Source organism: Herpailurus yagouaroundi, unplaced genomic scaffold, assembly GCF_014898765.1.
Source record: "Herpailurus yagouaroundi ecotype Mexico unplaced genomic scaffold, PumYag 28, whole genome shotgun sequence".
NCBI lineage: Eukaryota > Metazoa > Chordata > Mammalia > Carnivora > Felidae > Herpailurus > Herpailurus yagouaroundi.
In genome coordinates, this window is record NW_024412376.1 from 162043584 (window position 1) to 162056117 (window position 12534).

Sequence of the window (12534 nt, forward strand, 5' to 3'; positions counted from 1 at the left end):
CCCCCCCCCCCCCCCCCCCCCCCCCCCCCCCCCCCCCCCCCCCCCATGTCACAATTCAACCAGTAACGCCGGGAAGAGTGTAGATACACATGGGAAGAGAATAGATATCACATAGGGATAGGATGCTTCCCTCATCTCCTGCCATCAGCCCATTTGCCTAGGCCAGAAACCTTGCAGTCTTCTCCGTTCCTCTTAGGTGTGTCTAGAACCCTCCCTCCCAGGATCTGGGGCCAGTCCCCAGTTGGTCTTGTCCATCCTACTCTCAAAACATATCTCGGATCCACCCCCTTCTCTCCACCTTCACTACTGGGTCCAGGCCACTGAGATCTTGGGACTGTTGCTGTGCCTCTCAACAGAGGGCCAGCTTCCTCCCTAGCTTCCTTCTAGGTCCCTCGCGACTCTGAAGCAGAGCAGTCCGCTGAAAATGTAAACCACTCCATGTCCTCCCCTCACTTAAAACCCTCCAATAGCTTCCCATTCCACTCGGGCCAACACATACGCGCGCGCGCACACACACACACACACACACACACACACACACACACAAAAAGTCCAGGCAACAAGCAAACTGATTACCATGACCTCTAAGGTCCCGTATGACCTGCCCTTTCCTGCCCCTCCAACTCCAGGCAGCCCTTCCTTCCCTTCCTCATCCCATTCCACCCCCACTGGCCTCTTTTCAGTTCTATGCACTTTCTTCTGCCATGCCCTCCTGGCTTTTCCCTCTGCCTGGAATACTTTACCACCTTAAAAAAAAAAAAAGTTGTAGATTGGTGGAATGCATTATGCTTAAAAAGAGTATATAAGATGCACACGTATGCATTGAACACACACACACACATACACACACAGAGTTTAGAGGATGATTATAAATCTAGCACCCAGCTAAGAATAAGATTAAGAATAGAAGATCCTGCCAGATGCCCCTCCCAGATCATCTCTACACCCCGCCCCCAGGAGCGACCACTGACCTGACATTTGCAACAGTTATCTCTTTGTTTTCCTTTGTATTTTATAATCTGTAATTCTCCCCAAAACGTTTATATTTTGTATATTTTTGGATAGAAATATGGTGTCATACTGTACGTACTGTTTTGTTTCTGGCTTATTTTGTTCAATGTTGTATTTTGTGAGGTTTAACTGTATGTGTTTGCACGTCGCTGTAGTTCATTCGTGTTAGTGGCCGTGGGGTTTCATATGATGATTCTTCCACGATTTGTTTATCCATTCTGCTGGTGGGCATCGGTTGTTTCCCATTTGGGGCTATTATAAGCAATGCTATGTGGACATTTGGGTAGATATGTCCTCGGGCAGGTGGGAAAGAGTTTTTTGGAGGAACTTTCTAGAAATGGATTTGCTGGGTTGTAGGTTAGGGGCATCTTCAACTTTGCTAGATGATGCCAAACTATTTTCCAAGATGGTAGTCTAATCTCAACACAGTGCATGAGAGCCTACTGCTGATCACTACTTGGTTTTACCAGACCTGGTAGAGTTGAGCTTCCTGGGGATTGTGTGAGCTTTGCCCAAGCCCTGGGCACTGCTCCATACTCTTGCGTGACCCTCCCCACAGCCCTGAGACATCAGTGTCATCATTCCCATTTTGTAGATGAGGGAGCCAAGGTCCAGCTGGCTTAAATCATTAGTACTTTTTGTGCTGGGATTCACGCTGTGGTCTGTGTGTCGCGAACCTGTGTTTATTCTGCAGTGACATATGCTGGCTCTGGTATCTGGTGTCAGTGGATAGCTATGAACATCTTGGGGATGGAACTCCTTGAGGAGCTTAAGTGCCATGACCCCAGTCTTTGGTGCACATCAGAATCACCCCATCACCATCTGAAACCCACCAAATCACAAAAGACAATGATGGGGATCTAGAGAATGCAAAATAGTATCTTGTTGGGGTTTTAATTTGCATTTGCCTGTTGACTAATGACATTGAGCATCATGTCATTAACTTACTGGTCATTTGAATCTTCTCTGAGTCAGTTCAAGTCTTTTGCTCAACTAATTGGGTTGTTTGTCATATTGACTTGTTAGAGTTCTCTGTGTGTTGTGGATGTAAGTCCTTTATAGTGTATGTGTTGCAAATATGTTATCTCAGCCTGTGGCTTGCCTTTTCATTTTTTTTTTTCGAAGTATCCTTTGAAGAATAAAACACTTTAATTTAGACGAAACCCAAATGAGCATTTTGTTTTTCTTTTGTGGTGTTTTTTTTGCATCCTGTATCTTCGTCTACCTCAAAGGCAAAGATTTCCTTTTATCTCAGATTTGTGTGTTGTTAACACACTTCCCAGTTGGTTCTGCTGTGCACCAAAGTGGGAGAAGCCCAGGTATAATCAGTTACCCTAGGTTTGGGGGCAGATTTGAGTTTGGCTTTCAGGTTTGCCACCTACTGAGCAAGTCACTTTGTCTCTCTGAGCTTCAGTGTCCCTATCTGCAAAACGAGGTTAAAAGTAGGGCCCCTCCACACAATTTGTTGGAAAGGTTCAATGAAATAAAGCTCAAACAGAACTTAGCAAAGTGCCTCTCATGCACAAAATGCTCTGTAAAAGTTGTGTTCGTTTGTAACGAGCAGCAGAATGGAATAACACGTTTCTTTGTTTGTTTTCAGTACATCAAGTCCTTCTACAATGAATCGTGGGAAAGAAGGCACGGACATCCAATAGACCAAGACACTCTGACCCTGCTCTGGTCTGTGACGGTGTCCATATTCGCCATTGGTGGACTCGTGGGGACGTTACTGGTGAAGCTGATCGGAAAGGTTCTTGGGAGGTTAGTGGGACATCTCTGCTTGGGGATCCCCTCTGTAATGTTCACAATATGTATCAAAGTCAGGATCCCAGAAGGCAACAGAACTCCGCTCAGACAGTCCAGCTGGAGAGATTTTAATGCCAGGAGAGGAAGGGGAGGAAATAGGGCACCTGAGGCCAAGGAGAAGCGAAGCCACGGACAATGGGCTGAATTGTGGAGGGCTGTGTGGACTGGGCTGCGTCCGACTGTATTGTCCAAACAGGGAGGGAGTAGGGGGGAAATACCCTGGCTTCTCTCTCCTCACTCCCTCCAACCCACTGTCAGTGCCTCTCATTGGTCAAACCCAAGTAGAAGCCAGAAACACCAGGAGCCTTTTGGGAGCAGTCCAGGAGGACCGGGTCCCAGGGCTCAGAGCAGGACAGGAAGGGAGGAAATGGATCTGGCCGCCGGAGCAAGTGGAGAAGAGCCTTAGAGACTCTTCCACGCATATCCATATAGATCTGCTTTTCAAAACGTGGGAGCTCAGACAGTGTTTTCTTATGGGTCTGAATGATAACTTATTAAGCCAGTCTCCTATGGATAGACATTTAGGTTATTTCAGATCTTTCATATTACAAATACAGGATGGTAGGTGTCAAGCAGTTCATGTTGAGATTTCCCATCTGGGCCCTCTCGGGTCAGATCCACTTTACCTCCTGAGCTTCATGCCTCGCTCATTTCTGTCCTGTGAAGAGTTCTCTGAGATCAGATTGATTTATCAAGAAACCTCCCCAGATGCTTTCTCTGTATCTTCGCTTGTAACTTCTCGGGAGATACGGAGGTGTTAGTGCAGAAGTAGAATCTGCAGCATTCATGTCTGAACTTGACTCGCGAGTGTTCCACTTTCTAGTGCCTTTGGCCAAGTCGTTTGATGTATTTGAACCTCAATTTTCTCCTCTGTAAGACGCAGGAAATGTTACAGGGACTAGAGAAAACAAATGGGGGCAGAATAGCACATTAGCAGGAACTCAGGAAGTAGAAGCTATTATTATTTACCGTATTACTTACTTACCATCCTTCTCCTCATTATCCGGACACCCATATACTTACCCATACATAGTAAGTTGCTCAACACATCTCCATGTTGCATTGACCTGAATTGGAAAGGACCCAGAAAATCTTTCGACTCCTCAGGGCTCTAGAAACCCTACTTAAAAAGGTGCCCCCCCCCTTCCTTTACACTTGGCCTCACATCCACTCCAAGGAGTAAGTTAGAACTGATGCTATTTCGGAGCCGACTTTCACAAGGCTGGGGCAGGAAGCCATCCTGAAAACACGCATGTGGCGCTCAGGAAAGTCTGTGGTATCCAGTGAGGCAGGGGAGGTGCTGATACTTTCCTTGTGCCCAAGGCCACTTCCAGGTGGTAACGAATGGGAACTCCGTACTCCAGAGAAGTACGGTGACGGCAGAGTGGAGTGAGGGCTGCCATTTTCTGTGGTCCCCCAATGTTCCGGGCGCTCCCACATGCACCCTCATTCCATTTCTCCACTCTCTGGGGTCTTGGATGGGGGATGGACTGAGAGCTTACACAGAGCTCGAGCTCAGGTTGGAACCAGCTCCACCACGTCATGATCCTTCCATCATGCCGAGCAGATCTGAGTAGAGGCATGCTGGCAGTGGCTCTGTAAGTCCATGACTGTTTGACCATAGGTCAGTGACTGGCTGGCCCCGGATTGGCATCAATGGCCAGGGTCTGTGAGGCACTGTTGCTAAGCCCCTGGGCCAAGCCAGTTTCTAACGCCAGTCCTCTTGTCTATTCTAGTTAGATGGAGTCAGCCCCGGCCCCAGGATTTGTGGCCTGTGACATATACCTGCCTTTTATCTGGCCATGGCAGTGACACCCCAAGGCTGCCCCATAAGAAGGCTCTGAACCCAGGCAGACGGTACAGGGAAGTCCACACTGTAGCCGGGGTCAGGGTGCCGTGGCCCCACAAGTCCTGACTCCCCAAATTGCCAGTGTGTCACGTGGGACTCTGCCACCTCACCTCTCAGCCAACACCTCTCCCACACGTACAATGCAGGCGGTGGAAGTGGCTTTGCAGCTCTTGACGGCATGGTGCAAAAAAAAAAAAAAAAAAGCAGAAGGATTGGAAAAGAGACGCGTTTGACAGATACTCCTTTTCTAAGAGAAGGAAGGGTTTTAGGCCGGAGAGAGATTCCATCAAAAGGTGTTGGTCCGTGTGCCCCAGGCAGCTGCCGGTTCCCTTTTTCATCATTGTGGGAAGAAAGGTTGAGCCAGGATGAAGCCTCAGCTTGAATGGGAACTCCGTAGGGAGGACAAGGAGCAAACACCGAGAATCTACCCCCGTTTCTTCACCTCCTGCTACATACCCGTGCTTGACCTACCAACCTCGTTTACGTCCACAGCTCCGTATTGTTGTCCCTGGTCCACAAGTCATGAATCCGAGGCCCTGAGAGACCTAGTGGCTCACCCGAGGTGACAAAGGATGAGGTTGATCCGAAACTCAGACCGGAGCCTGTGCTTTTCCCATCACGTGGTGTCTGTTGAAACCTTTTCTTGATGCTTCATTAATTGTCTCTGGGAGGCCGCTGGGGAGAAAGAAGAGGCTGGCTTAATGTGCAAGGCTGGGGTGGGGTCTGATGAGAGGGCTCACACACATGACTATGGGGGGAATTTGGGTGGAGTTGAGGCTCCTCAGAGTCAGGCGGGTCTGGTCACCAGCAGGTCCAGCAGGGGGCTGACCCTCGCTAGGCCATGACGAACTCGACTGTGGTTTGGGAGAGGGATGAGGACGGGGGAGCACGAGGGGCCAGGAGTGGTCTCTGGAGATGAGGCACCCCCATTATCTAGTCTCAGGGGACCAGGTTCCTTGTCTCCTCGAGCCTCTGGCTTGGAGAATTCTGGTTGACTCCCTCCCCTCATTTGGGGTCATCCCTCCTCTTCTTACGTGGCTCTAGTGACAGAACCCTCCTTCCCTCATGAGACAGGATGGTGACCATGTTGGTGCATGGATGCCAGCTAGAGGACCCGTGATGCTCCTGGCTCATGGGGCCATGTATGAGTTACTCAAATTCTCCAAGCTTTGCTTAGTTGGTGACAAGATGAAGATAAGGCAGTGGCCTGTTGGAGAGTTGTGAAAATGAAATGAGGGTGTTCCTCTCCGTGGTTGACACGGAGTCAGCACCCATCCTACGTTGGCCAGCGTCCCTGTTGTCCCTGTCCCCATCCTCATGAGCTCTTCTTGAGACGTGTCACCCCATTACTCGACAGAACTGGCCGTGATTATGTTCTAGTTGCACTGAAATTGGCCTCCTTACACATATCATGGGATCTAGTTTTTCCCTCTAGAGCAGAGCAGAGCAAATATGCAAAAAACCATAGGGAAACTCACACGGGCTTTGAAATCGGATCCTTAGGCCTGTTCTTGAGCAAGCCATATAACCACATCCAGCCGTGCAGCAAATACTTTTGAACACCTACTGGGTGCCAAGCACTGTTTTGGCACTTGGGCACCAGCAGCAAATGGCATGGCCCGAGCCTGCTGCCTGGCTGTGAACAATGCATCGTGCACGACATTGTGGCGGTTGGAAGCACGGTGGAGGGGTGGACGGGTAGTGGAGGGACAAGAGGAGGCAGTTTGAAATCTGTGGAGCTCGGATAAGCCCCCAGCTCTGAGGGTTGCAGGAGAGCCTGTTTACAAAATGGGCCCTGTCACTCATGCCTGTGACGGGGACTCAAGCCAAACTGGCTTAGGGCCACAGGGAGCTAATTGGCTGACATAACTGGAATGTAACTCAGCCGAATCCACCTGTCTGTCTTCTCTGTCTCTCAGCTCTGCCTTACTCTGTGTTGGCTTCATGCGCAGGCTGCCTCTCCCTGTGTGGGGGCAAGATGCCCCCAGCAGCTCAGGGTGACCCTGTTCCCACTTGGCATCCCCAGAACACACTTCTCCTTCCAGTAGTTCTAGCCAAGTCCCAGGCCTGAGTCTCATTTACTTGTGTGAGGTCTCATACCCTTGGGGCTTCTCGACCAGGGGCAATTTTGCCCCAGCAGGGGACGTTTAATGACAGTATCTGGAGGCGTTCCTGGTTGTCACTGCTAGGGGGTGCTGCTAGCATCTAGTAGGGGCCAAAGAGGCCGTGAAACGTGCTACAATGCCCACGACAGCCCCCACCACAAAGAATTTTGTGGCCGCAAGTGTTAATAGAGCCCAATGTGCGAAATCCTGGTGATTAGTGCACTTTAAAGGTACTGTATCGTGTGCCCGTTCCTGGAGCCACAGTGGGGTGGGGATGGGACACAGAGTGCAGGCAGGAATGTTTCTTGGAGGAAATCGTACCAGAAGAAGGAGGATGGGTGTTTTTTTATTTTATTTTTTATTTGAGAGAGCACGTACGCGCCAACGGGAGAGGGACAGAGGGAGAAAGAGAATCTTAGGCTCTACGTTCAGTGCAGAGTCCGATGCAGGGCTCGATCCCACAACCCTGGGATCATGACCTGAGCTGAAACCAAGTCAGAGTCAGACGCTCAGCTGACCGAGCCACCCAGGTACCCCAGAAGGATGGGTATTGAACGAGTAGTACATCATGCCGGGCAAATAGCAGGTTCTCAAAAGTGCTATTTTTCTTTTCTTTTTCTACTTCAATATTTTGAAATCGGTGTTTATTTTCTAAAAGTTGGAAGGAACGTAAGCTCTCTAGGTGCCTGCCGAAGGAGCCTGCAATGCATATGGCAAACCTTTACTAGGCTTGAACAATAGAAATCTCTCCTCTCACAACTGCGGAGGCCGGAAGTCCAAGATCAAGATGGCAGGGGATGGCGGGGGAGGGTTGCTCCCGAGTCCATTCTCCTTGGCTTATAGGTGGCTTTCTTCTCACTGTGTCCTCACACGGCCTTTGTCCTTATGGGAGAGCAGGCCTGGTGTCTTGTCTTCCTGTCTGTTCCCGTTGGATGAGGGCCCCGCCCTTACAACCTCATTTAACCATAATCTCCTCTTTGAATGCCCTGTCTCCAAATATAGTCACCTTGGGGGTTAGGGCTTCAGCTGAGGAATTGGAACATAGTTCAGTGCATAGTAGAACGCTTACACTGGTCGCTGACCTCCTCCTCTTTCAGGCTGGAATTGCCTTAGGAAGGTGAGTTCCCCAGAAGCAGAGCCTATGAGGGAGCTTGGGATACATACGTTTTGTTGAGGGAAGGCTCTTCAGGAGTTCCCTTGACGGTGATGCAAGCAGAAGAGAGAAAAGGGGAAGAGAGCCAAGCCAGGCCGTGCTCTCAGGTCCACTCTGGTCTCGGCTGGCCCGCAGGGATCTGGGGCATGAATCCTACCCCGGAGGGATCCCATCTGGGCAGGGGGGCCGCATTCTCTTCACACCACTCTCCAGCCATTGGCTGCAGGCTGCTCTGGGGGAGGGGGGTTATCTTCTTGGGTGGCCCTTCTGGAGAAGAGCCAACCAGGAGCCTTGCTGGAGCAGCCACATGTACAAAGTGGGTGATGGAGGAGAGAGCTGAGGGACAGAGGAGTACCTGCCGGGACTCCTGATCCCCCACCCCCATTCTGCCAGCCTTGGAGCCTTGCCTAGCACCGTGAGGGTGCCAAGGATTCTGGGAGAAGGAAGCTGTCTTGGGGTTTGTGCCAGAAGGTAGGAAGAGAGACTGGTCGTGGCGGAGGTAGACTTCAGGAAGGCAGAGTTCCAGCGTCTCAGAGAGTCTGCCAACCCCAAACACGCAGCAGCTTTGGTACAAGCTGTTTCTGCACGATCTGTTTGTTGTATTACAGATGCATGAGCTGGAAATTATGGTTGAAAGTCAACAGGTTGTCACTCCTGCCCCACACCGCCCACCACACATCTATTAGAACCAAATAGTGGCCTCCCCTGGGCCCACGTCAGACCTTCTGTTTCCCTCTCTTACATCACTTAGCATTTTGTGCTGTAACCACTTACTGACATTTCTGTCTCTTCCCTGAGGGCAGTTCCTTGCGGGGAAGCTCCTTGAAGTTCCTTGATGCAAGAACCACACGTACATGTGAGCGCCAGCACATGGCACAGAAGCTTGTGCACACTAGGCAAGCAAGCTTGTTAGACAGATGGAAGGATCGACGGAGGAATGTCTGATGCTTGAAGGTTTTTCTACCGTAACTTCCCAAAGTGGCCGTTTTTCTCCCGCTTGCGTACTTCCATTCACTCGTGCGTTTATTTTCCCAACAAATATTTCTGGAGCACCTGCTGTGTGCCTGGCACTTAGGGGTGAACAAAGTGGACAGAGACAGCTCTCTGGCAGAGGGAACAGCAGCTGTAAAGGCCCTGAGGGACGACTGGGCTTGGCTTCCTGGAAGATAAGACAGGATGTCAGCGTGGCCGGGGCCACGTCAATGAATAGAAAATGAAGCTAGAGAGAGGTCACTGAGCTTGGATCCAGAGGGCCTTGTGGGGCAGGGTTGGGACTTGGGCTTTTCTCTAAGGTGGGAAGTTACTGGTGTGTTGTAAGAACTGGCCCGATTTGCAGCCTGAAAGGCCTTCTGTTATCAGTGGATCTGGGGACGTTACAGCATCTTGCGCTGATAGGGTGAGGTGATCTGGTTTGCACCAGGTTTCTGACAAGACACGGTGAGAGGTAGTGGCGGTTTTAGGAGTTTGGGACATATTTTAGAAGTAGAAAAAACAGGCCTTAGAGATGTATCATAATGTGGGTGGGTGAGGGACAGAAATAAAAAATAATGCTAACGTTTTCTGGCCTGAGCAATGGCAAGGACTGTGGTGTGGTGTTGTTGTGGGTTTTTTGTTTTTGTTTACGTTGTTGTTTTTTCTGAGGTAGGAAGTCTTTGGGAAGAATAGGGTGGGTTTTTTTTTTAATGTTTATTTCCTTTGGGGGGGGCAGAGAGAGAGAGGGAGACACAGAATCTGAAGCAGGCTCCAGGCTCTGAGCTGTCAGCACAGAGCCTAAAGCGGGGCTTGAACTCACGAATGGTGAGATCATGACGTGAGCCAAAGTCGGACGCTTAACTGACTGAGCCACCCAGGCGCCCCAGGAAGAGGATTTGGGGAGGAAGGAGGCCAATGTTACGAATTCAGTTTTGGGTATGTTAACCTTGAATTGTCTGTAAGACTCCCTCGTGAAGAGGTGAAGCAGGCAGTTGGATATATGGGTCTAGCACTCGGAGGAGAGCTCAGAGCTTGGATGTAAGTCTAGATGTCATCAGTACATAGGTGAAACTTGAAGCCAGGACACAAGACGAGATCACCTGGGAAGTGTATAGAGGCCAAAGAAATAGGCTCAAGGGCTGAGGCCGGGAGCGCCCCAGTCTTGAGAGGGTTGGGAAGATGGTAAGGATCAGCCAGTGAGGTAGGAGCAGACCCACCACTCAGAGCTGGAAAGCGAGTGAAGGAGGGACGTGGTGATCAGCTGTGTTCAAACGGAGACAAGGCCCGAGAGTTGGTGGATTTAGCAATGTGGAGATCTCTGGTTACCTGACAGGAGCTGTTTCGAGGGCACAGTGGGGGAGAGAGCTACTGGAACGGGCTTCAGAGAGAAGAGCAACTCGAGACAATGCGTGTAGATGGGTGTACCTGGGTGTAGTTTTCCTTTTAACAGCATGGTAATGAGATGTTCCAGCAGAGAGGGGAAAACTGGTGGGCAGGGGCCAGAGACGAAACTTGCTGAAGCAACATTCTTGTGCAGGTAGGAGCGGGGAGGGGAACTGGTCGGTGATTGGAGGGATTGGCCTCAGGTGGGAGCACGACAGTATGTCCTCAGGAAAATGAGGGAAGACAGTGTGTGGGCACAGAAGCAGGGAGGTCGGTGCATGTGGAGGGAACACGTGAATTCCTCTCCAGATTGCTTCTGCTTTCTCAGTGGAGTAGAAAGCAAGGCCATCAGCTGAGAAAGAGGATAAGGGGACTTGAAAACAGAGAAGGCATATGAAATAGTCCTTGAGGAGAGCAGGACATTGAACAAACCAGGGAACTATAGAATGGTTGCCTGGAGGCCCCAAAGCCCACTTGACATTGGTGGTCATGAATTTCAAGTGACACCAGTCAATGTAGTTCGGGTTTTTCTCCAGCCAAGCTGAGCTCTGTGGTGCATGTGTGAGGCAGGTCAGGATCTAACCAGGGTTGGGGTTTGCCAGGCACATATGATGAAGGCAGGTGGGTCAGTGGGTCAAGGAGTTGAGGATGTGATGGCTATTTAAGATGATGGACCGTGGGGCGCCTGGGTGGCTCCGTCGGTTAAGCGTCCGACTTCGGCTCAGGTCACGATCTCGCGGTCCGTGAGTTCGAGCCCCGCGTCGGGCTCTGTGCTGACGGCTCGGAGCCTGGAGCCTGTTTTCAGATTCTGTGTCTCCCTCTCTCTGACCCTCCCCTGTTCATGCTCTGTCTCTCACTGTCTCAAAAATAAATAAAACGTTAAAAAATATTTAAAATAAAATAAAATAAAATAAAATGATGGACCATGGAATTCAGGCTGAGTAAGCAGGAATGGACAGACATGAGGAAGGTGATGGTTGGTGGAAACAAGGTACGATCTCGGTTTATAGGCCAAGCTAGACTTAAGGAATTGTTGGAAGGGTGGGTGATGGAAGCCGTATCTCCAGAGGTTCCCCAGTTCACTAATCCCTTACAGGAGTACTTTCTAAATTCCCTGTATCTTCCACCACTTGGTCGTGTGTGATTGAGTTAAAGCATGACACAGCGGAAGCTCTCACATTTCTCCTGAGCCTTCTTGTGTCTAGGCTCAGGATGCTGAGTCCCTTTGACCATTTCTCCAGTGACGTGCTCTCCACTCTCCTCATCACCTTATCACTCTTCCTCGTGTTTGGCCCCTTTTGCCAAGAGCTGATAATCTTCTGGGTTGCCCACGAACATTCTGCAATATGGGAAAGCTCAGAACAATGAGTGCGCTGTCCCAGGTGGGGTTCTCAGGGGTCACTGGAGTTCTGTGCTCAGAAATGGCATGTCCCTGGTCTCCCTTGTTTTTGTTGCCATGTTCATCCCCGGGGAAAAAATGGAAACACAGTCGTTAAAATCCACGTCTCTGAACCCCAGTGAGTCAGCTTTGCAAATTATTTGCGAGTAAGGTTTCCGTCCTCACCGGGACACTGTCAGGCTGGGGGTTATTTTGGGAAGGAATACATTAATATGATGTACTTGCTTAGAGGGTGTGCAGCCCTGTTTGCAAATGTTCCAAGTCAGACCTGAATGGGATTTTAACATTCTCTGCATGGCACAAAATACACCATCGCATCCAGTGCAGGACCTCAGGCCAAAGCACTTAGGGGCACCCTTAACTCTTCTTTCTCTGTACCTCTGTCCAATCCAAATGCAAAGCCCATCAACTGTCTTCAAAACACACGGGGCTCTGACCACGTCTCACCACCTCCACTGCTCCCGTCCTGGCGCGAATTACTATTGGCACTTGCCTGGTCCGCTGCAGGAGCTTCCCAGCCAGTCTCCCTGTTTCTGCACTTATTTCTTCAGCCCACGGTCGACACAGAAGTCTGCGCGATCTTGTTAATATGTTACTCAGGTCATGGCACCCCTCTCCTTAGAATTGTCCGGTGGCTGCCCATCTCTCTCCAGGGGGGAACCCAAGTTGCCATGGTGGCTCCTACAAGACCCTTACTAGCTCCCCCTCCAGTCTCTCTGCCCTCACTTCTACTATTTGCTTTCCTGTCCTCCTCTGCTTCCAGCTGTGCTGGCCTCACTGGTGTACCTGAAAATGACCCATGTCTGACTGTTAGTACCTCTCTGCCAAGATTGCTGCTCTGATATCCATATGGCTG

At 50.3% G+C, this 12534-nt stretch overlaps 1 protein-coding gene across 4 annotated transcripts in view; it reads left to right on the forward strand.

The window, feature by feature from the left end:
- Nucleotides 1-12534, forward strand: part of SLC2A9 (solute carrier family 2 member 9) — a 258417-nt gene that overhangs the window by 64412 nt on the left and 181471 nt on the right. For all 4 annotated transcript variants that reach the window (XM_040487873.1, XM_040487869.1, XM_040487879.1 and 1 more), the window contains one exon: nucleotides 2612-2772. In XM_040487873.1, coding sequence (XP_040343807.1) covers nucleotides 2612-2772 — 161 coding nt within the window. The remainder of the gene's footprint in view (nucleotides 1-2611; nucleotides 2773-12534) is intronic.